Source organism: Glycine soja, chromosome 20, assembly GCF_004193775.1.
Source record: "Glycine soja cultivar W05 chromosome 20, ASM419377v2, whole genome shotgun sequence".
Taxonomy (NCBI): domain Eukaryota; kingdom Viridiplantae; phylum Streptophyta; class Magnoliopsida; order Fabales; family Fabaceae; genus Glycine; species Glycine soja.
The window spans coordinates 40,293,049-40,316,626 of record NC_041021.1 but is presented as its reverse complement, the minus strand read 5'-3'; the positions used below and the strand labels follow the sequence as shown (position 1 = coordinate 40,316,626).

The 23,578-nt window shown below is 34.7% G+C and overlaps 3 protein-coding genes and 1 pseudogene across 3 annotated transcripts; 2 read left to right on the top strand and 2 right to left on the bottom strand.

Annotated features, from left to right (window-relative positions):
- On the top strand, positions 1-1,810 carry LOC114401229 (LOB domain-containing protein 38-like). The gene is made up of 2 exons (XM_028363691.1): positions 1-328; positions 1,057-1,810. The coding sequence occupies exons 1-2, from the start codon at positions 145-147 to the stop codon at positions 1,386-1,388; spliced, it is 516 nt and encodes a 171-aa protein (XP_028219492.1). The 5' UTR covers positions 1-144; the 3' UTR covers positions 1,389-1,810.
- A 718-nt stretch (positions 1,811-2,528) lies between these two features.
- LOC114401228 lies at positions 2,529-6,088 on the bottom strand (annotated as a pseudogene).
- A 3,614-nt stretch (positions 6,089-9,702) lies between these two features.
- Positions 9,703-13,466, top strand: LOC114401643 (mitotic checkpoint protein BUB3.1-like). The gene is made up of 9 exons (XM_028364220.1): positions 9,703-9,966; positions 10,064-10,194; positions 11,178-11,260; positions 11,389-11,655; positions 11,780-11,855; positions 12,029-12,109; positions 12,741-12,819; positions 12,911-13,011; positions 13,092-13,466. Exons 1-9 carry the CDS (start codon positions 9,850-9,852, stop codon positions 13,177-13,179), a joined length of 1,023 nt encoding a protein of 340 aa, XP_028220021.1. The 5' UTR covers positions 9,703-9,849; the 3' UTR covers positions 13,180-13,466.
- An 878-nt stretch (positions 13,467-14,344) lies between these two features.
- Positions 14,345-19,519, bottom strand: LOC114401177 (QWRF motif-containing protein 2). Its single transcript, XM_028363621.1, has 6 exons — positions 17,803-19,519; positions 16,352-16,471; positions 15,923-16,039; positions 15,742-15,831; positions 14,988-15,095; positions 14,345-14,902 (listed from the first exon to the last, which is right to left on the bottom strand). Exons 1-6 carry the CDS (start codon positions 19,162-19,164, stop codon positions 14,822-14,824), a joined length of 1,878 nt encoding a protein of 625 aa, XP_028219422.1. The 5' UTR covers positions 19,165-19,519; the 3' UTR covers positions 14,345-14,821.
- Positions 19,520-23,578: the final 4,059 nt, after the last annotated feature.

The window sequence follows — 23,578 nt, the reverse complement described above, 5'->3', positions numbered from 1 at the left end:
TATCCTTTCTGTTTCTAAGACTAGGTAAGTATATATGACCATTTAATTAAGATATATTGTCCCTATACACTGTTCCAGTCTAGTAGCTAGATATACAATAATTAAGATTGTTGTGTGGTGTGGATCAAACTTAAGAAGAAAAAGATGAGCTGCAATGGTTGTCGAGTCCTCAGAAAGGGTTGCAGTGACGACTGCATGCTACGACATTGCCTAGTGTGGATAGAGAACCCACAAGCCCAAGCTCACGCCACCCTCTTCGTCGCCAAGTTCTTCGGCCGTGCCACTCTCATGTCTTTCCTTTCCTCCGTACCCTCCAACCAAAGATCTGGTAAGCATGTGATGTGATGCATGAAAAACAGTTACAAAAGTATATACTACAAATGTGGATACATGATTTCTGTTCATTTAATTTTGTTAGCATAACTTGAAACGAGTTCTACTATTATTTCACAATTCTTAAGAACTGTTACTTATATAAGCAATTATTAAGATAAGAACTGCAGTAGTTTTTAAGTCTAAGAATCTTATAAGCAATTGCCGCAGGAGATTATATCACTAATCTTTCAAATAGCTAGCTAGCTAGAGATGCTAATCTACATCAAATCATAATAATATTATATGTCAACTGGTCCCATATACGAATTGTTTAATCTTTTTCTAAATTAACAGCATCACAGCCAGAGGTGCCTAGTTGGAGTAATGTTATCTTTACAATATTGAGTTACAAGTACCTTCTATCTGATAAACCTTGTTCCGTTAAATTTGGATGAGGATAATGTTTGTACAATTATATATATAAACTCAAATTTGTGTGTGTATTTCTAGTATGCACAATTGTGACTAAAATTAAGTGAAATATATAAGAAATTCTTCTATAGAGCGGGTGTAGTCAGGTCAATAAATTAGTGACATATCATTGATGAGTAACTAACCACTATAATTAATTAGTATATATCAATAATGAGGAGCTGTATTTATTTATTATTTCTGTGTGTGAAGAAGTTTGGAAATTAAGTTGTGACTTAATTGTGGTATATATGTATGTGGTACTGGCAGCTTTGTTTCAGTCACTGCTTTATGAAGCAGTGGGGCGTACTATAAATCCAGTGAATGGAGCAGTGGGGCTGTTGTGGACTGGGAACTGGCACCTCTGCCAAATGGGCGTGGAGAAAGTGCTCCGAGGTGGTGCTGCATTGACCCCACTCCCTCAAGTAATAACAAGTGTGGAGAGAGTGATGGTTGGAGGGGAAATAATAATGTGTCACCAGCCCAAGAAGCAACATGTGGGGACACCCCCTGAGGAGGAATCCGAGATCTCCACGTTCGGAAGTAGACCACTGGATTCTGCCCCTCAAAGTCAAACCAACCTCCTTACACTATTCTTCTAATCATGTTGTTAATCAATCTTATTAGGATATTGATAAAGAAACTAAAAAAATAATATTTATCCTAAAAATTATAAGAGTAAAAAAAAAAATTATAAACAACATAATTTTTGGTCTCTCAATAAAAAAAACATTTATATTTTTAAGTTTTTTAACCACTATCCTAAGAACACCGATTAGCATTTATCTTCTTCTAATAGCTTGTTAAGCTTATTGTTTATTATTATTATTATTATTGGATGAGTATCTATTAAATATTACTTTTGTCAATGTTTCTGACTAGCTAGCATAACAACAATAACAGGAGCAAACTTAGGTGTAACTCTTTAATGTTATCTTTTATTTTACTTTCTTATTTACCAATACAATCTGCTGTAAGTAAGGACTAATTAATGGGCATAAGCAAAATCTTTCTTGATTTCTTAGACTTTCCCGGCCATGAATTAGTTAATCCGTTAACATTTGGAGTGTTATGAATACTTTCTCTAACACTTCTATTATTAATTGAAATTTATTGAAAATCATAAGTTTTGATGAATCTCACCTCTAAATTAGAAGAGACAATGTTGGAAAAAAAATGTTAAAGAAAGTCTTGCTAGTACTTCTCAATGGATTATTATTGCTTGTCTTAATATTTGATGATAATAATTGATGGGAAAATAGATTTTTACAGCATATGAATACCTTGCTAGATACTAAATCGGCAATGTGTGAGATGAAATGTGACTATGATATCAATACTGGAGTATCATTGTTTGTATAATTTAATTCTTTTAGTTAGTAATAGCAACCGAAACAACGACAGTAAAAATTTAGACTTAAATACACTTTTGTTCCTATGGTAATCAAATGCTAATCACACTATTTTCAAATATTAAAATTCATTCAGGAAAAAGATATATCACCTCTTTTTGAATACTTTTTACAATTTCAATCAGCACCAGCATAGCATGAGATTGCAGAGTTCTGTCGTTCAACATGGAGTGAGCCCTTCCTTGTGGTGTCAACAGGCTGAATTATTGGCAATAAGAACAAAAATAAAGAACTAAAATTAATTTCGTCTAACAGCTTAAATTCATATAATCTGATGGAAGTTTTTCTCATGTCATCTGCTAAATAAAAACTACACTCATTTAAGTTAAACTAAATAAAATGAATTTCACATTAATGTAGCAACTCATACTTTTCTTTCAGGTATTGATTTTGTTGTAAGACGAACAAAGTATCACCAGTAATCTAGACAAGAACAACTCCCATCCTTAAAATGGTGAAACCGATTTCGATCTCTAACTATAATATCTCTTTGATATGCCGCTGATATTAGCTTCGTAAAAACATGGCAATCCCCACAAACTCTAAGGTTTTTTATAATTCTTATAGGCATACTTGAAGGAGAAGCTATTAGTGCAAACGCTATAGCTAGCCTTTCACTGTGGTAAGAGAGGAAATCTTCCTTATCTTCTTCTACATCAAACAAAACTTCTGACGTTCTTGGCTTGTGACCATATTCTTGTAGTCTTCTATTTATCTCCCCAATCTTCAAATGTATTTCTTTTGAAAATGGATGCGCTTTGTCACCTGTGAGAAATTCATGCATGGCACCATTAATCTCCACTAAGCTAAAACCAGGCAACTTGTCAACCCCACGATCTTTCATCAGCATCCTCACTCTCTTCACATCATTCCACCTAGCAATGCTAGCATACATATTAGACAGAAGCACGTAGTTTCCCCTTGTTTCAGGTTCTAGCTCTATTAAGTGTTTGAGAGCAGCTTCCCCCATCTCTAAGTTGCCATGAAGTTTTGCTGCACCAAGTAAAGACCTCCACAAAATTGCATTTGGTTTCATGGGCATATCATGTAGCCTCTCCTCTGCATCCTTTAATCTCCCGGCTCGACCAAGAAGATCAATTAGGCATCTGTAATGCTCAAGTTTTGGCTCCATCCCATGAATCCCCTTCATGGACTCAAAAATTTCCAGGCCCTCCTCTACCAATCCACCATGAGAGCAGGCAAACATAGTAACTACAATAGTTGCACCATCAGGAACTAGGCCCTCAAGTTTCATCTTTCTATACATTTCAAGTGCCTGATTCCCATGACCATGAACTGCAAACCCCCCAATCATGGCATTGTAGCAAAAAGTGTCCCTGTCAGACAACACATCAAACAATTGGCATGCAAGATTAAGATAGCCACATTTGGAATACATATCACCCTGACTAAGTGCACCTAAATTAGAACATGCACTAATCAATGCCACAGGTGTAACTTCATTAGGCTTTATCTGAGACAACTGCACGTCACAGAACAAATGCAATGCCTCTAAGGACATATCAGCATCTTCAAAACTGGTTGAGCAACGAACGTGACTTGCACTTTGTGCTAGGCAGCCAACATGGTATTCCATGTGGCCAAATCAGGTTCACTAATTTGATTGAACAGATATCTAGACACACAATTTTCCATATTTAGCATAGAAATTGAGCAATGAATTTTGGACAAAGGGGTCATAGGGGGGTTGAAGGAATTTCAAAACATGGGCATGGAGTGGAGGACCATGTTGGAGCCATGGATGCGAGGCACAAGCCTTGAAGAGGGAGGGAAAAGTGAAGCTATTGGGTTGCAGGGTGTTGTGGGTGAGAATATGGTTGTAAAGTGAGAGGGCTAGATGAATTTGGTCACTGTGGTGAGTCAGTGAAGAAATGAGTGTATTGTAGAGGAAAAGTGTTGGGCTTGGGATATGGTTAAAGATGGTAAGAGCATAGGTTGAGGCAAATTTGGAGGAGGTGACTGAGAAAGTATGTCTGAAGTGAAAGACCAGTTGTTAGCATTTGGGCATGGACTTGCTTAAGGGTGTTGAGGTTGTGGCATTTTTGCAACTTTTGGAGAATTGGGTGGTTCAACATGAGGCTACTAGCTTTTGGGTTTCAATTTCATGAAATAAATCAACTTAAAAAGAGACAAGCATTATATTGAGGGGCATAAATATAATCCAATTGGATATGATATGATACGGAAAAATAAGGTGGGCTTAGAAATGGAAAAATTGAAGTGAAGACTGAAGAGTATCATCAAATAACACAAGGCTGATTCAATGAAAATTATTGGTGTTTGAGTTGATAATAGGAACCGTTACATGGGAGTTGGGACCCTCTCCTACATTTTTTTTCCACCTTATTCAAAAGAATGAAGAATCACCAACAAAGATTTATCCAATTAATTCAATTTTCGTTGTCGATTTGAGGATCTTATTGAAAGTAATATTTAAATACCTTTGTAAACACCCTTTAAACTTTGAGACATGCTCTAATCCATGTGAATCTCAAGAATCCAATTCATCTAATTTTCTTGGCATCAAGAAGAATGAAGAATCAGAACACGTGCAGAAAAACAAAACCAAAAATGATTCCACGGGCGGGTTAAGTAGATGGGCTGTTGTCTTCACTGTTGTGTCTATAAATTTTTGCATTAAGAGCTTCTTTCTTAGCAAAATAAGATATCTCCTTAGAGTGTGTTTCTAGGTTTAAAAGATTTGTTTTAATATATGAACTTTAAGGTTTCTCATTTATTATGAGTTATAAAAAAACTACTCATAGGCATTATTCATTTTTAAGAAAGTAATAATATTTCGTTTCACTTTATTCTTATTTATGTATATTTAGATTGATGGTAGATAATGAAACAAAGCGGATTGAAATATGATAGGATGGGCTAAGATGTAATAGGATAAAGACTTAAATATGTTAGAAATCCCTCCAATGTATTCTAATTTTGCAATTGATCTCTCAATTTTTTTTTTTCTGGTTACGTCCTTAAAACTTTTGTGGAAAATTCTATCCTTAGTCTCCATCCAAATGTGTGAACTACACTGTCGACAACGAGGACTACACCTCCCCCTCCTCCACCAGCCTCCATGACACCACCAACACTGTCCTCCCCTCCTCTGCTGGTTCTCCTCTCGTCGCTCCTCGGCTAGTCCAAGATCAAGAAGACTAAGCCATATACACACATGCATACCTGAGCTAGGACCTTGTCATCTTCAGCAACAATTGCACACTCTTCTTCTCTTTCGCCTCCATCTTCTTCGTCTTATTTCATAACTCCATCCCACCAGTGTCTCATCTCTTTCAAACACTCCTTCATCCTTCTCAGCCTCTGCAATTACACACACACAAAAAAAAAACCCATTACTCCAAACCCAAAAAGATCAAAACTTAATTTCACGTTTCAATTTCTCAACCCTCCATACCACGAAATTACGCGCGGAAATTTCTTCAGAGCTCAGATAGGACAGAGCCTTATCCAGCGAAGGAACAGAGAGGTCCTACACGCTCCGTCGGAATCTCAGCAGTAGAGGAGGCATCCCAGAGTCTCTATTCAGCGGCAGGGATTGCTCCAGCTCCGGTGCCGGCGCTGGAGGGGTGTAGGGGTCAAAGACGCAGCGGTGGAGGACGGGGAAAGAGTCGCACTTGTTGACGAGGGAGTTGGTGATGAGGGGAATGGGAACGGTGGAGAAGCCATAGTGAGTGGGATCCTCTTGGTCGCAGAAGAGCTTCTTGGCACAGGGCTTGTCGGAGGAGAAGGAAGACGACGATGATGGCAACGAGAGTATAGGGAAAATGAAGCAAGCCACCGTTAGTTGCACATATTTATCTTTATTTTCTGTTTTTTTAATAAAATAATTTATTAAATTAAATATAAAAAAAAAATTAGGTGACACGTCCTGTCATTTGATACCTCTCATGTGACTCTATATATGTATATGGCTGATGTGTCCAACTCGTGGGTACATAATAAGTTATGACGAAAAATATAGATTTCTCACCAAATTTTTAAAATTTTAAGGGATTTTTAACATATTTAAATTTAAAATAAATTAAAAATAGAATAAAATATGTTTGGGAATGAGTATAAAATTTAAAAAATATTAATTTGATCTAATCAAACTTGTTGTTGTTTGATATTCTCCCCTAATATCATCAAAAAATGCAAGAAATCACCTAAGAAATCACCTAAGAAGTGACAAAATTGTAACTTTTAAGAATTTTTAGCCGTAAAAAATTATTTAATTCATTTTGAGAGTTATAAATTATTTAATTATTTTATAATCAAATTATACATATAAGTTTGTTTAATCATATCAGATTAGTACAGAAACTAAATTGATACAAATTTTTTTTAAAGATCAAATTAATACTTTTTAAATTTTACAAGAATTCCAAATATATTTTATAATTAAAAATATCATTTTTGTTCAAAATTGAGTGAAAAAATACATAATGACTTTATAAATTGATTTTCTTAAAATATCTCAATCAATCATCTTAAAATAATGTTTTTATCTTTATTTACATATTTAATTTTCTTAAATCTCTTTTTCGTTTCAATTTAAAGATAACTTTATACTACAATTTAAATTATTTATTATAAATTTAAAATACAAATTATACATTTAAAATTATAAAATATAATTATAATACAATTTATAAATTTAAAATAATTATTTATTATTAATTATAATTATATACAATAAATATTTATCTGATGCATTACGATACTAAAATACTAATTTCTAAAGTATCATAATACATTACACTTTTTTTTCATAACCTAATTGAATTTTTTCATATCATACTTGATAATTTATTCATCTTTTGTTTTTTAATCATCTTTTCTTTCTTTTCCTCTATTATATTACTCGTCCTTCTTTCTTTTTACATAAACTTAAAAGAATTAAATAATAATAATTAATTAAAAGGTCCCCCTTTTGTCTATCATTTTTACATTTGAAAAAGACAAAAAATTCAGTTTAAGATTTTAATGAAGAAAAAAAAAAGAGAGTTATTAATAACCATATAGTATAATGAGAGAAAAAAACTTTTAAAACAACTTTAGAGAGAGAAAGAAAGGAAAAAGTACAAAACAAAGGATGCATAACAGTAGTGATTGGCTATACTGGGTATGCTCCCAACTTCCCTTTCGTATTGTTCCTTGCTTTTTCCTCTTTGGTTTCATACAACGGGTACATGGTACAGGCGCAACGCAGCTAGCACACAAGCAAAAGAACACAGCATGCTGTTGCATTTAGTTAACACTGTGATATTTGTTAACGAGGAATATGGCATGGATGCTCACAAAACAATCTCGGAAGGCACACTAACACTAAGATATTTTAAGGAGGTAACTGAGATAGCATGTCTGGAGTGAAAGACCAGTCGTTACCATTTGGGCATGGACTTGCTTGCTTGAGGCTGTGGCAATTTTTGCAACTTTAGTTTTGGAGAATTAGATGGGTGATTCAGCATGAGGCTAGCTTTTGGATTTCAATTTCATGAAATAAATCAAAAGAAACGAGTGAAACCATGCGACATTTGCTGTGACTAGCATTATATTGAGGGGTATAATTCAATTTTATCTCATATGGAAAAATAAGGTGGGCTTAGAAACTAAAAATGGAAGCCAAGAGCTATTAAACTCAGAGAAATTGGGATGAAAATTATATATTCTCCTTTGGAGAATTCTCATTTAAATAATATGATACAATCTAATTTTTAGGAAATTATGTGGTTGATGTGTCAGGGATCTGGTGAGGACATTGGCTAGTTGAACAAATATTGATACATGAAAATTCTATGGTCATAGGCTTCCTTGATTGAATGAGAATCGACCTGGATGTATGCTATGAACCGAAATTACTCTTATGTTATGTTAACTACATTAAACAAGTGTTTCATAATTCTTCTCTGCATTCTATTCATGCTGGAGTATCTTTATATACAATTGGGTTCAAGCTGCTACAACCCGTAATTAACTAAGTTTGTAACTAACTAACGGCCTTGGTAATTAACTAATAGTCATGCATGCATCCGAAGAGTCTTTCTCCTTCTTCTGGCTGCTGATGCTATCAATGTACTTTGTTCTTTCATGATATACAAGATTTGTTGCAATCTATATTAGCACTTATATTATCTGCTTACAATAAAGTTGGTATTGTTTGTGAATAATCAAGTTCTGAAAGAAGATTCGGTAATCAAATAATCTGAGAGCATGCGGTCATGGACCATCATAAAATCATAATGACGGAGAAACAACACGAGGCTGATTCAATGAAATTATTATTATTTGTGTTGCTAATAGGAACCGCGGGCTATATTTGGTACCCTCTCCTTAAGGTTATTCTTTTTTTCTCCCCACCTTGCTCAGAAGAATGAAACGTCGTCAGAACAGGTGTAGAAAAATTAGCCAAAGGTGTTTTTTTTTTTTAAGTGATTTGTCCAATTATTTATATTTCAATATTGGTTATTATATATTCAAATTAATTAATGCAAGATTCTATCTCGAGATGTAACCAATTATCATTGAGTTGAGATGGCTCATGGCTATATGCATATGCCACCAATTATCCTCCGAAGTCCACGTACTTTAGAGTGAACACTTTTTGTCTTTGTCAATTGAATTTAACTTTTTAAGTATGACCTTGTTTAACTTTATTTTTTTCTTATTAACAAAAAAAAAAAACAACAACGAATAACTCCATATTTCAGGAGAAAGTATCCTCTAGTAACTCAATGACCATCGTGTTATTCCTCACTTACATTTGAATGTATTAATTGTTAATTTCATTTTATATTCTTAATTTATCGTGGAATCAATTAACTAGATATTCACCCATTATTCATAAAAATGAATGCATTATTCGCCTAATAATAATACTATAAGCTACACTTATTGGTAGAAAATGCTATTCTTTGAATAATTTTATAATGTCAATAAATATAATTACTACTTAAGTTATTTAATTTTATAGGTATTTTAGAAATAAAATTCAAATTCTTATTATTAATTAAAACAACTAACTTAATTATTTTTATTAGTTTTGATGACTTAGTTATTCGTTTATCATATAAAAGACCAGAGTCAACATTATACTTTGAAATAAAGGTTATACTATATTTCAAATTGAGCTTCACAGTAGCAAATATATTTGACGATAAATTACTTTATGGATATTCTTTTTCTAACCTTAATTTACCATATTAAGAAAGACTATTCCTTTCATTATATTCAACCTTCATTTGTAATTCTACATATTTTAAACTTTGTTTAATTCTGTATTTGGAGCTACTTCTCAAACCCAAATAATCACATTAAGTAAGTAAAAGAGGTTGAAACTATCCTTGAAAGTTTTTCTGAAGAGATAGAAAATCATATGACATGGAAAAGATCTGGATCGAAACGCTTAACAAAACATATGTTAAATGATTGATTTATTTAAATAGTTAAAGGAAATAATTAATATATCTTGAATATGAGAAAAAGAAAGGGGGGTGGGGGTTTGTGTTTTGAAAATTGATTAGGTCACGCGCTTCTTCCGGAATTAGTCGGTGTAATTTACATTTATCCATTTTTTGAACCTTCCCTTCCCACCCCAGAACTTTCAAATTTCAACAAAATCGCAGACATGGCTTCTGCGGTGCCCGCGACGGGGCGAGAGTTGTCGAATCCTCCATTGGACGGCATCACCAATCTTCGATTCTCCAATCACAGCGATCATCTCCTTGTGTCCTCATGGGACAAGGTTTGTATGTATGCTCCTCTTTCTCTCTTCTCTCTTTTCATTCAGTTAGTATATGTATACCATTGATTTGTGTGTGTTTGATGATGGTTCTATTTAGAGCGTGAGGTTGTATGATGCCAGTGCCAATGTCTTGAGAGGAGAGTTTATGCACGCTGGTCCCGTCCTCGATTGCTGCTTCCACGATGATTCCTCCGGCTTCAGTGTCGCCGCCGACAACACTGTTAGACGGTCACTTACTCACTCTCTTCTTCAATGTCAAACTTAGCTACTTGTCTTGTTCTTCACCCTGTGACCTAGTTGTGTTGTTCTTTATACCTGGATAACTAAATTACACATTTCTCCTTCATATATCCTTAAATTACATTCTCTTTCCTTTTAATTTGCTTTGTTTACGATGGATTGATATGAGTTATACTACAAATGTTAATTTAATCGCTTGCTCTCAATGTTTCTCTTCTTGTGACTCTCAATACCATTGGTTAGTTTAGATTTGAATCCCTCCTGTTGGCTAAAATACTTCAGAAGATGAAGTGTAAATTATGAGTTATGGCTTTTTAGAACATGATTTTATATTGTGAAGTCCAAAATTCGATTACGTGATGTTCAAAGTTGACTGCCCATGACATTGGAAATTACATTGTCTTTCCTTTTTATTTTTTTTAGGAGAGTCTTTCCTTTTTATTTAAAAATTTAGTGTCTTTTTTTTTTCTCAAGAGATTAATATGCTTCACACTTTATCTCATCTTTGTGTGAATAAATCTTCTCCTTTTGTGACTCTCCTTACTTACCATTAGTTAGTTTTGAATTCCAACTACCCGTTTTTGGACTTAAGAAAATAAGACATAGATTATGAGTTAAGTTCCTACCCTAAAATTATGTGTATATAAAGCAACATTTTATCTTCTAAATTCCAATATTTGATTGTACAAAGTCCAAAATTAATTGTCAGCAACATTAGAAGTTGCAGCAAGAAAAAACTCCCCTTGGTAGAGGCTTGCTTACCGTTGCTGGTTACCACTTAAAGAGATTTAAGATTAGTTTATATTTAGAATGGATTAAAATGTAACACAATTCATCCCTATGGAAAAGGAAATGTAATTCTTAAATTAAGGGGAGAGAAAGTGTAATTTAAGCATTTCTGAGTGGAGGAGAGGGCATTCATCTCTAAGTGGAGGGGAGAGTAATTAACACTTCATATTATCATGTTCCAGGCTTGTCTTCAGCTCTAACAAAGAGGATATTCTGGGAAGGCATGATGCCCCCGTTCGTTGTGTTGAGTACTCATATGCCGCAGGTCTCCTTTCTATCTCTATAATGCTGACCTCATCTCATCTGTGTTACTAATTACTAGGTCACTTAATTCCTGAACTAAAGAAATCACTCTTCAAAGGATATTTACTTCTATCTTGTCTGTCACTATAGGGCAATTGATCACTGGTAGTTGGGACAAGACCCTGAAATGTTGGGACCCTAGAGGTGCAAGTGGCCAAGAGCGCACACTTGTTGGGACATATCCTCAAGCCGAGCGTGTCTACTCTCTCTCACTGGTTGGACATCGTCTGGTTGTAGCAACAGCTGGAAGACATGTTAATATCTATGATTTGAGAAACATGTCTCAACCTGAACAAAGAAGAGAATCTTCTTTAAAATATCAAACCAGATGTGTGCACTGTTACCCTAATGGAACAGGTGAACTTTAACTGATGGCTATAACTCAGTCATTGATTTTTCTGAAGATGACACACTGATTTCTGTTATGTTTCTCTGCAAAGATATTTGTTATTCTTTGTACTCAAATAACTGATTTGTGCAGGATATGCACTTAGTTCTGTTGAGGGCCGGGTTGCAATGGAATTCTTTGACCTCTCAGAGGCTAGCCAAGCAAAAAAGTATTTATTTCTCTTTATACAACTTTGTTATCCCTTTCTAATACCACTTGTGATATGAATATTTTGAACTTCTTGTCCATACTTATGTTATGATAGTACAACAGTGCATATGAAGAACAGCATATATGTTCACTAACTTTTACCTGTTAATGACCTGTCTAACCTTCATGCAGATATGCTTTCAAGTGTCACAGGAAATCAGAAGCTGGAAGGGACATTGTCTATCCTGTAAATGCAATTGCATTCCACCCCATGTAAGTGTTTTAGAGTGTTCTGCCACCTGAATTTTATTATTTCCATGAATAACGAACGAGACAATCTAGAAAGGATTTAAATTGCTCGCATAATTGTTTCTCTAGGATTTACAGTGTCAATAGCTGTAGCTTGTATCTTTAAAGGGTCCTGTAGAGAAATATGAATATAAATTATATTAAGAAAATTTTCTTAATAGCTTCCTTGTGACTTGAAGTTCATGCATTAAAATCTTGCAAGCAATCTTTCCAGTTGTGGTGGTAAGATTGCCTACACATCTACCCTTTCCAAGACTCCAATGGTGGGATCCTAGTACAGAGTCATTGTTCTTGGTTTAGATTTGTTCATCCAAAATAGAGGGACAAATGTTTTTTCACAGATGTAGTTTGAGTATATAAATACATTAAAGTGGTTGATGAGCGTTCTGTTTTACATCCATCCAATACCTTGTATTCACTCTCTATTCCACCTCTCTAATCCTTAAAATTTCAAGAGCTCCAAAGATAAAACCCTGTGATTACCCTTTAAATGGTGTTTGAAATTAAACGGTGTTGTCAGCTGTGCATGTTAGGATTACCAACTTATGTTGACCCAATCGTTATTAACAAAATGCTTGATAAAAAATGTCTGCAGATATGGTACATTTGCCACGGGAGGTTGTGACGGGTATGTTAACGTATGGGACGGAAACAATAAGAAGAGGCTATACCAGGTTTTATTCCTTTTTGCTTTGCATAATTTGAGTGACCAGAATTTTCGTAAGGTAATCGATTCGGTTACTAAATTGCTGTTTTCTCTTCTAGTACTCAAAATATCCAACTAGCGTTGCAGCACTTTCGTTTAGCAGAGATGGACGCCTGTTGGCTGTTGCATCAAGTTACACATTCGAAGATGGACCTAAAAGGTATGCTCTCTCTCACTATGAACTTTCTCTCTTATATTATACGTGCTAGTTTCAAGTAACTTGTTCATTTCTTTTTTCAGCCAAGAACAAGATGCTATCTTTGTTCGTAGTGTAAACGAGATTGAGGTCAAGCCGAAACCCAAAGTCTATCCCAATCCACCAGCTTGATTCCTGATGGCCATTTTGAAAATAGGAATTTCTTCGTTTGTTCTTTTCTACTGTTGCACTTGCTCTTTGTGAACACCAAAAACTACTTGTAAAATGTTGTGAGCGCTAGGTAAATTGTTGGATACAGGTATCTGTCAGAAATGGCTCTCCTATTGTTTTGTCTTTATTCTCGTCAAAAGTAAACTAAAATTGATAGACATCCTTTAAGTTTAGTCGGCTCAGGTGCAAAATATGAATTGTGAGTGTGCAGGATTTTTTTTCTAACAATGCACTTTGCTTTTCTTTTCTTTTTTTCATTTGTTTTTACCTCTCCTTTTTCCTTGGAAGACCTATTACAGTCTCTCGTTCAATTAAAAAAATAAAATAAAATTGAAACTGATGAGACTAGGAATGTTGTACTTCTCCCTCAATTTTGGCACAGTATTAAAAAAGTAACTTGTCCTATTTAGGCCAACATCTGTGGTTGACCAAATAATGGAATCCAGTTAATCCTTTACATCTCAAGATAATATAAGGGGGGACAGATGTATCCAAAAAAAATTATATGAATGTATGAAGAAAAGTTTTTTATGTATTAAAAAAATATAGATACGACTTTACCCTTACTGGGTACATTAAAAAGGACAACGTGTCCTTAGTCAAGCTGCAATATTGGCAGGAAATTGTGGTTGGAGTGTATTCCTAGCTGCTTTGTTTATTCTTTTTCAATCTTAAGTACCGCTCATCACGCTAATTGTTTAAAAGTCGTCTGTTTGATTTTGGTGACAACAACATCTATCTACAAAGACTTCAATTGAGAAACTAAGTTCGTTGGACGATATTACTATCAAACTTAGTTATTTCATGTAAAATATATATCTACACGTTTTCGTGGTTTTCATAATTTTTTTTTCCGGGATGAGGGAAACAATCTCGTTCTCATCACGGTGCCTTACTCCGTACATTTTCATTTTGTTCTATGGCTGAAGAGCTGTCACAATTGTGAAACACAAGAAATTTCGTACAGGAAAGTGAAACAATTGTCCTGAAAGTCTTAATGTGATCATGTTGAAGCAAGCCTATTTTTGCTATCTTCACTTAAACAGACGGTTAGGTACTGCTTTTTGGCTGTGTTATCATGATCACGTTTTCACTTGTTTACAACAACAAAGATCATAAACACATCTTTAAACATCCATTCTCCCACCGACTAGAAATTTGACAGTCCCTCGTGAATAAGTGAAAGTCATGTCTCTGATTGCTAAAGCTATAGTGACAAGATACAATAGACATATACCAGCGATTCAAATGAAGATCTAAGCAACAAACTACCTAACAAACAAATGATTAGTTGATTACATATATAGATATATACATAGCCACTCGCTTTTCCTCAAATGACAAGGTAATTGTATACAGCTAGCTAACTAGTGAGTGAAAAGCCACCTCTTTTCCTTTGTAAATTGTATATTCAGACACAAAGAGATACTACACACGACATACAAGACCGCAACATGTTTCAAAAATGTCAAATGAACACCAAAAGCCAGCGATTAACCCCATTCCATTCTTATTACCTTCTGTGTTATATCTCCACCCTGTGGAAAATAAAAGGCTTGGAGTAGTGTTAGCATTAAGAGTGAGTTGTCAAATAAGATCAGTTCTACACACGTGTTGTCAGGCAGCTGGAAGTTGGCACGCGAGAAAGTTGTAACATATGCGTTCTTAAGCTACAATCCTTGACCTGCCAGAAATATTAGATAAAAAATAGCAATAAGAATACTGATACAACATATTAGTATGAGATAGCTTCAAGCAAACATGATTACCTGCATGGCTGCTAACGAGGACAAAAACTCCTTGCAATGTTCAAGCAAAAGCCTTTCTTTTGATGTCACCTTTAGGATTTCCGCCACCAAGCAGTTAGTTTCTTCCACCTGCTAGAAACTCTATGTTTTTAGATATACTACCAGAAGTGCAAACATGTGCTTATCTGTAACCCAATAGGCCAACCACAGAAAGCAAAACAATATCCTTGATGGTTCCAGAAATGAACCAAGGCAACAATCATGGGTTTATTGCACCTATATTCTTATCCAAGGAACCATATATCAACAAATTCAAAACAGGTTAAAAACACAATTGCCAAGCCACAAAGGAATGAAGAAAAAAAAATTATAACGCATTCGGAACTCCCCCAAAGGAAGTAGAGCTTAAAGCAGACAAAATGGACACTGACATGCAACACAGCAGCACATCAAATACTAAAAAAACAAGGATGAGAATGGCTTACACACACACACACATAGTAGCAAGTATGTATCAAAAAGTTTAGTTCAAAACTACTAATCCTTGATCTTTTACAGCTTCTGCATTTATGAAAGATTCAAAGTTTGTGCTTAAACATCAATTTGAATCAAAACTCTTCAGTTCATTCTTGATTATATTTTTTTAAAAAATAAACATTAAAAGGTAAGATGATTATTTAGTGAATCGGGGATAGGAAACCAACCTGCATGACTAATTAAAAGAGCACTGCACCTTACAAAAAATAAAAAATACAGAAGATATAAAAAAAATCACCTTTGAAGAAAGAGAGTATATTGAGGATGCCATTGCCTGCATCACATCAACTGCAGACCCCAAAGCATCCTTTAGATTTGGTACATCAGCCTGATAAAGAAAAACAGTTTAATATTTAACAGTCTAATTTAGAAAAAGTGCGCAAAGTATAAAAAAATCAAAAAAGAAAAGTAGAACATACTATTGCTTTTTCAACAACTGGAAGACGGAGGGTACTGGCCTTCAAAGCTTCAGTTGCTCCAAGCAAAGAACTGGAGTGATCTCTATCTAGAAGGGCCCATTCCTCCAAATACGAAATCTATTACCAAGCACAATAAACTTCTATTGAATTGATGAATGCTGATTATGACTCTCGAGTAAACATAGCATTTAATCCTTACAAGATATGGTTGGAAGTAACAATATTGAATTGCTAAAATATTGTCAATTCATCAACTTTGCATCAAGTTATAAAGAGGTCATGGACTTCAACAGCAAGCAATTATAAATAAAAACAAAAGCAATACGGATTAAAATGTGAATTTTATCAAGCTAATCACCTTCCACAAGTTACATTCACTGCACAAGACACATTGTTTTAAAATTGAAAGCTCAGAGATCTGAATCATACCTGTCCTTTTAGAATGGAAGTTAACTTCAACTTTTGCCTCAGTAACACAAGCTTGATTCTTTTAAGTATGACTGAATGCCGGAGTTCTGAGATTGTTACCCATGCATTCCACAAATGTCTCTGCCATAATTAAAATAATTTAGGTTAGCCTACAGTATATTAGCTGGTGATGGTATTGTAACTGTTATCACCCAATAGGATCGCCATTGTCATCCTAAACATTGTGGGAGTAAATAATTTCACAACACTAGAAATTAAATGTGCCAGTACAAATCTACATGCAGAAAACACAACTTTTGGATAAAGATTTCAGAAAATTTTAATCCAAAAACAGAAAATAATGAGTGAAATTGTTGAATGTCACTAAGATCTATGGATTTCTGGGGCCTATAAAGTGTTGTAAGATCAAATGGTGTAATGTTCATTAAACACCTGACTCAAGGCCAACAAGATATTAGGTCAAGATATGCTACCAAGAATCTTGCTCAAGAATATACACTTCCACCGACTACTTCTATTTTCTGTACATACACTTACTTAAGTGTGTGAGCATTCACGACACTCCTTATCTCTGTATGTGATATGTTCTTTTTGTCCACGTAGATAGAAGGTTCACAAGTTCACATTTCCATTTGAATCACTCCTTGTAAACTTCTACTTGTAACAAGTTGTGAACTTGAGCCAAACAAGGGAGAAGACTACTTATACATTTCTACACAACAACTTTTTGCTATACAACATCCTCATCAAGTCACTACGAACAAAGATAATTTCTTGGTCATAAAAAAGGAAAAAAAAAAGTTTCTCTAGCACATTCCAGAAGTCAGAAAATTTCTTAAAATAATACATAAAACATGTACATCAATCAAATAGGTTTTCTGAAGACATTTAGAATAGAACATTAGGCTAGAACTTTTGGAGACACCTTGCCAATCTTTATTTAAACTCCACACCTTTCTCTAACGAGCCTGTCCCAATCTATCTGCAATCATAATGATATGGTGCAATTTGAAATCTCCAAGCACTTAAAAGCAAGGAGAATGGATGAGATCACTCCAGTTCTTTGCTTGGAGCAACCGAAGGTTCAAGGAACTTTTTATAAATATACTATCTACATTTTCTAGGTTTTGATAGAAAAGTATAACTATAACAAGTTTCACAATCTTAGTCAATCAGCATTCTTAAACCTAGCATATCTCCTTGAAAATGAAACCTCAAGACCTTAGCAGCCTAAACTTCCAGCACAGTGCTTCTCAAAAGTAGTTTGATAACGCATTCCTAAGACAAAGACCCTATTAATCTAAACCACTCCATAAAACACACTACAACATACAAGCATTAAACAAAAAAATTACTAAAAAAAATATTAACAGACATTCATATCCGAGACAAGTAGCAGCAACCATAATACTTTCTAAATATGGTATGACCTGATACACATTTAACCATACCTCAGCATTCAGTTTCTGCACCATAAATGTAGCATCTGCCCTTGCATTCACGAAACGCCACTGCACATACCGGTTATACAGAAGCCTCAATGTATGCGCATCAAATATCCGATCTTCCCCAATCTTCCCTCTTCGCACATCAGCAGAGAAGCTAAGAATCGAGGGTGTGTTACTTGAACCACTATTGATAGAACTGGCAACCGTGCTCCTCACCCTAGCAGGACTAACCCCCCTAGAGGGGGATGATCCCGCCCAAAGCTTACTCGGCGAAGCAGGTCGAGCATTCACATTCCCCCTGACAGGAGAAGCCATGGTTCGCGGCGACAACATGGGACCATCACTATTATACCTTTTCAACTGAGCATTCCTGTTTGGCACCCCAATTCTAGAAGCAGGGCTAGTTGACAAGGGCGAACCGGGGTCCTGAAGGCGGCGCAGCCGGCTATTAGTTTCCTGCCAAAACCTGGCAGACACAACAATGCCACGAGGCTCCTTAGTGCCCTTGGCAGCCCCAGAAGACTCATGTGCTCCTGAAGTGCTCCCAGAGGAAACACTATCAGTATCAGAAGCAGTGAGATCAGAAGCCAATGAAGACTTATTAACCAAATTCCCACCACCACCACCACCATCATTATTACTATGATTATTAGCATTACTATTACTATTACTATTACCCTTCAACAACTCAGCTTTCCCCAAATCCAAACTCAACCCTCCTAACCCATCAAAAGAAGCTCTCCTCTTCTCACCCTCCACCACCATTGATTGCTGCAAAGCCCTCACCACTTTCCCAAACCCATTCCCAATAACCTTCTTCTTATCACTGACATCCACACTCTTGGAGAGATGATCCACCCGCTGGGTCCTCGCCGGCCACCGGTGCTGATCCACCGGCCTCGAATTCTCCCCCTTCACTGGGGTAGCCCTCCGTCGCTCCGGCGTGGCGGCCTTCCGCGGCGGCGGGGTGGCGGCGGCGGCCTTGGTCTTGCTAACAGGCAGCGAAAAGGCCTCTCCTTGAAAGGAAACCGACAGGCTCCGAGTGGAAGTCACGAGAAGCTTCGCCGCCTCGGGAAGCGGTGTCGCCGGGCGGGGGCGGCGGCGGTCCACCGATTGGGAACGCTTCGGGACTAACGGCGTAGAGGAATTGGAGGAATGCGAGAGAAGAGGGGAAGGGAATCGACGAGAAGAAGAAGTCGTTGTAGATGTTGAAGTTGAAGTAGTTGTTGTTGTGGTTGAAGAAGGTGAAGGTGAAGGAGAAGGTGAGTGAGACATGTACCTTGAAGAAACTTGCCTACCCTTTGGTCTTCTGGGGATGGTGCCATTAGAAGAGGTCAATGGGTCTTCCGAAATGGCAGCCACCATTTCCGAAACCTGAGAAAGAAGAAAAAGAAGGAACCTTCTCCCTCCCTCACATTGCCTCTCTCATGAGGGTTTCCGCTTGCTCTGCTCTTCTTCCGCCAAAGCTGAAATCTTGGGAATGTCTTCCACAGTGTAGATCAGTGGGTGTGGTTCAGATTCAGCATTTGGGGAGGAACAGTGAGGGAGTGAGAGAAATAGAATAGCGATGCACAGAGAGAGAGAGAGAGAGAGAGACGTAGGTGTTAAAAAGAAAATAAAAATAAAAATAGAAATAGAGAGAATACTGTGTTGTAGAGTGGAGTGTTTTGCAGGTGAGGTGAGTGAGCCTTTGGGGTGGGTTTTGGTTTTGGTGAATCTTTGGAGGAACGTTAATGTGTTAATGTTAATCACATTTATTATTTTCCTAAGCTTCATTTAATTCCTTTTTCTTTCTTAGGCTCCATGTTATTATTCTTTTTCTTTTCCTTACTCTAAATGCAATTTTATTCGGATTATGTAACCTAATAATGCGATGCGTAGTTGCAAGGTGTAAATTTCTCGCTGCCGTTTACTTGTAAGGAAGGGAAAAAGAAAAAATAAAGGATATACTTATTGAAAAAAAAAAGTATGAAGAAACTATCATTCAACCTGGAACAAGCTAATAGAATAAAGTGAAAAGTTTCATGGCTAAAACTTCTTCACTACAGTAACAAGTTCAAGTGTAGTTCATTGTAAAAGGCAGTTCTTCAAGATGGTCCCCACTCCTTTTTGATGAATTTAATTTTAATTTAGAGCACACAAGTATTTTAAAATTAAAGTATAATGTGCAAAGATAACTAAATAAAATAAAATTATTAGCTTGATGTACATAGTAATGTTAATTATTAATAAAGTGAAATTTAAGAAATATATACTGTATGAAAAAATATTTTTAACTATAAAAAAATATATTGAAAATCAATTTACTTTCACATATAATATTATTTTTCCTTTTGAATCATATAATTTTATTACTTTTTTATTTGTTATATTTATAGAAACAAATCAAATTACTACAAACATAACAGAACTTTACATTAAACTTCAGTTATTTACTCTTGTTTCTTTTTATGTTATATTTTGTTCCAAAATTTAGATGATTATATTCTTGAGTTAATTTATTTTAAATTATTTTTTACATTAAATTTGAACTTTTTCTTTAAATCAAAGTTTTTTCATTCTTTTATATTAAATTAAGGTATTACGTACTTTGTGACTGACTTAACTTTTTAGTTTTCTCTCCTTTAAAGAACCACATGTCATTATTAACTTTTCTTCCTGTAGATTTAAATTCAAATCCTTTTTAATTTTTTTAAGATAGATATGATGCCTAGCTTTTATTCATATTTTTTTAGTTTACTTTATATAGTTTCTTCATTTTTTTATTTTTCTAGTTTGATACCTATAAATTTAAACACTGGTGCAATACATGTAATCATTGTTATTTCAATATTATTTAAAATTTAAAAATAAGTTAAGAATAACAAATATAATTGTTTAAGTAAGAATAGCTAAAAAAATTGTCACACTCAAGAAAATGTAGTTTAATTTACTATGTAAAAGTAGAATAGGGTCAATGCCATCATTTTTGTATCGTCAAAGTATTAAAAGAATTTAATAGCAATAATATGATTTCGTTACTTTATATCAACACATAATTAAATAGTAATTAAAAAATAAACCTTATTTTGGTAACTAATTATGGATTTCATTAAATCTGACCATTAATGGAGTCTTTAACCATTTATTTTATACGCGGGTTAGTGGCCATCCCTTTCATAAACCGATATTGCATCAATTTATGCTTGGTTCAGAGATTCAAAACCCTTTTTATTTTCATGGAATTCTCGGTTCAGTTAGTAGCTTGGCATTTCACAATATTTGGTAGGAGAGATTTGATAACAAAGAAAGCAAGTCGGCCACATATTTAGACTTAAATTAAACTTAAATACAACAGATATTTCATTTTATTTTTTCTTCTATTATTTTTCTTCTTACCAAACATGACATTAATGTTGTTCCCTTCACGTCTTCAACTAAGCGACTGTCATGAATGATACTTTTTCATAGCTAAAAGCACACGAATAAGGAAAAAAAATAGTTATATGTATTTATGTACACACAGATTATTCTCAATATTCATTAGATTATTTCCACTATTTCCTTCTTAGCTTCTATATTAATATGACTTGAGCACTGATTGTGTAGGTAGCTTGCAAAATTAGTCAGTCACAAGATTCAACCCACAACTACATATATTGTGTTGATTTAGCTATTTCTGCCATGAGGACTAGATGGTTGTCTTTTTCACAATGGGGTGAATTGAAGTATTAATTTAATTATAATTAATGAGTAGTGTTTGATTTCGTATACAAGAATACAAAAAGAGCTTCAACCACTGTATGTGATGTTTCCTGCTTTCACGTGTGTATATAGTATGTATAAAATAATATAATATGTATATAATATACACTGAGATTTGCCACAAGGAGTGACGTGAGATAGAAAGATCACTTCACTTCATTGAGAAAGAGATGAATGAGCTAACCATAATGAAAGGAGCTCTAAATCAAATACAGTGGTTGATGCTATCAATGAAATGCCCAAAAAGCTTAGGCATTATCAACCAGAAAGGCAATGTTGCCTAATTGTGATTTTTGCAAGCTAAGCTATAATCAATTTATTATTATAACTAGATTAAGATGCCACATCCCTTTCTGTCCCTCTCCATCTACGCCACTCATTGCAGCCATTGAACGCATCTTATTTCTAATTAATATCAACATCCTCCAGTTTCTTCTTTGTTTTCTCCAACCCTTTGGTTCTTCATGTACTTGTTTGTCCCTCTGTATCTTCTACTGCCTTTTCATTAATAATATCTTCATTGGAATAAAAAATATGTATAAACAAACATAAAATATCTTCCAAATATTTGATACTACTATATAACTTCCTTTATTTTTCCCTTCCACTCGAATGTGTTTACTTCTTGTTTGATCTGAAAGCATCTTGTGTTTTATTAATATTTAAGATGGTGACTATTTCCTATACTGAGGGCGTGGTTCTTTAGTTATTTAATTAAGGGGCTCGATTAAAATGATTATTTTCTGTTGTCACGGGTTCACAGTTATTCTACCTGGGGTGTATTTATAAAGTAGTTTAAAAACCAAGATGGAACAAGGTTGAGCTCAGGAGCTAATTAAACTATTAAAGTAATATATACTCACGATTTGTGAAACTTATAAGGTAATGGTTTGACAAAAACTTTAATCTGAGTAATTGTATATAATTCCAAATCTTCACTACTATTGAAGCAACCCTTTTCCTTTGTAGTATAATTTTACTCAAAAATTCCCTTCTCTTCATTTATGTGAAAAATGTGTTCCATATTGTGATAATGTGGTATCAGAACCGATAATTACTTTTAACATCTCTATCCAAAATAGTTTTTCCAGGTGATCCTATAAGCAATAGAACTTACAACAAACATAGGGCTTGGGGTTGGTTGAATTCTTTCTTTTTTTGCTGTTAACCAATAATTAGTTAGACCAACATATGATTATCCACCACAACTAGCTATTTCAACAGAGAAGGACATTGATTGCTTAGTCCTGAGTTTCTTAACTTTGGCTTCAGATTTCTCATTGCCAAATAATATTAACTATAAAACTACAGGTTCATATTCTTGATCATAAATAGTTTATGAAGCCCCCACTTCAAGTTGACATTCATTCATTTATTGATTGTAAATTCCATTCAGCATTAGAAAACACTTAAAACAGAAGATATGGTTATGTTATTTGGTTAACGAATCCATGGAAAATGAATGTATCATGGAATGATGAGAAAGGCATAATTCTTTAGAGACATGTAACTTAAGTTACACTCAATGGAATAATTGGATAAAAGTAAACACACACTCAAAGATGTCCGTTTATAGGGTATTAATTAACTTTGCTTCGAAAGTTATTATGGGCTTAAGGAAATAATTCTTCCTCTCTGTCCCATAGCTTTCCAACTTTGCTTCTCCTTTCCACCTCAACCCCACCAAGGAAAGTGTGTGATTATTTTATCAATGGGAAGGGGGGGTGATAAGCAACTTTGGGGCTCAAAGTTGGTGCAGTATTGGCGGCTATTCTGCATGTTCAAAAATGTGGTTATTATTGTTATAATACGCTGAGGTTAATAAACCTTGAAGCAAAAGATTCAAGATTCCTGGTATTTGATTTGTTGAGCTAATTCTTTGAGTACTTAAAGAACCCCATTCTATGCAATTTCCTATTTTAATGCTTAACATTTTGGTTTTCATTCTTACTTTGGAGGATGTCTACATTTGACAACATAATCAAAACAAAAGCAAAAAGGAGCCTTAACATTTCGTACCACCCTACCCTAATAG

Coding starts and splice junctions, on each gene's coding strand:
- LOC114401229 (XM_028363691.1), top strand. CDS start 145: ATGAGCTGCAATGGTTGTCGAGTCCTCAGAAAGGGTTGCAGTGACGAC. Junction 329..1,056: donor ACCCTCCAACCAAAGATCTG/GTAAGCATGTGA, acceptor TGGTACTGGCAG/CTTTGTTTCAGTCACTGCTT.
- LOC114401643 (XM_028364220.1), top strand. CDS start 9,850: ATGGCTTCTGCGGTGCCCGCGACGGGGCGAGAGTTGTCGAATCCTCCA. Junction 11,261..11,388: donor TGAGTACTCATATGCCGCAG/GTCTCCTTTCTA, acceptor CTGTCACTATAG/GGCAATTGATCACTGGTAGT. Junction 13,012..13,091: donor TTCGAAGATGGACCTAAAAG/GTATGCTCTCTC, acceptor TTCTTTTTTCAG/CCAAGAACAAGATGCTATCT.
- LOC114401177 (XM_028363621.1), bottom strand. CDS start 19,164: ATGGTGGCTGCCATTTCGGAAGACCCATTGACCTCTTCTAATGGCACC. Junction 15,832..15,922: donor CAGTTGTTGAAAAAGCAATA/GTATGTTCTACT, acceptor TTTCTTTATCAG/GCTGATGTACCAAATCTAAA. Junction 15,096..15,741: donor TATACTCTCTTTCTTCAAAG/GTGATTTTTTTT, acceptor AGTTTCTAGCAG/GTGGAAGAAACTAACTGCTT.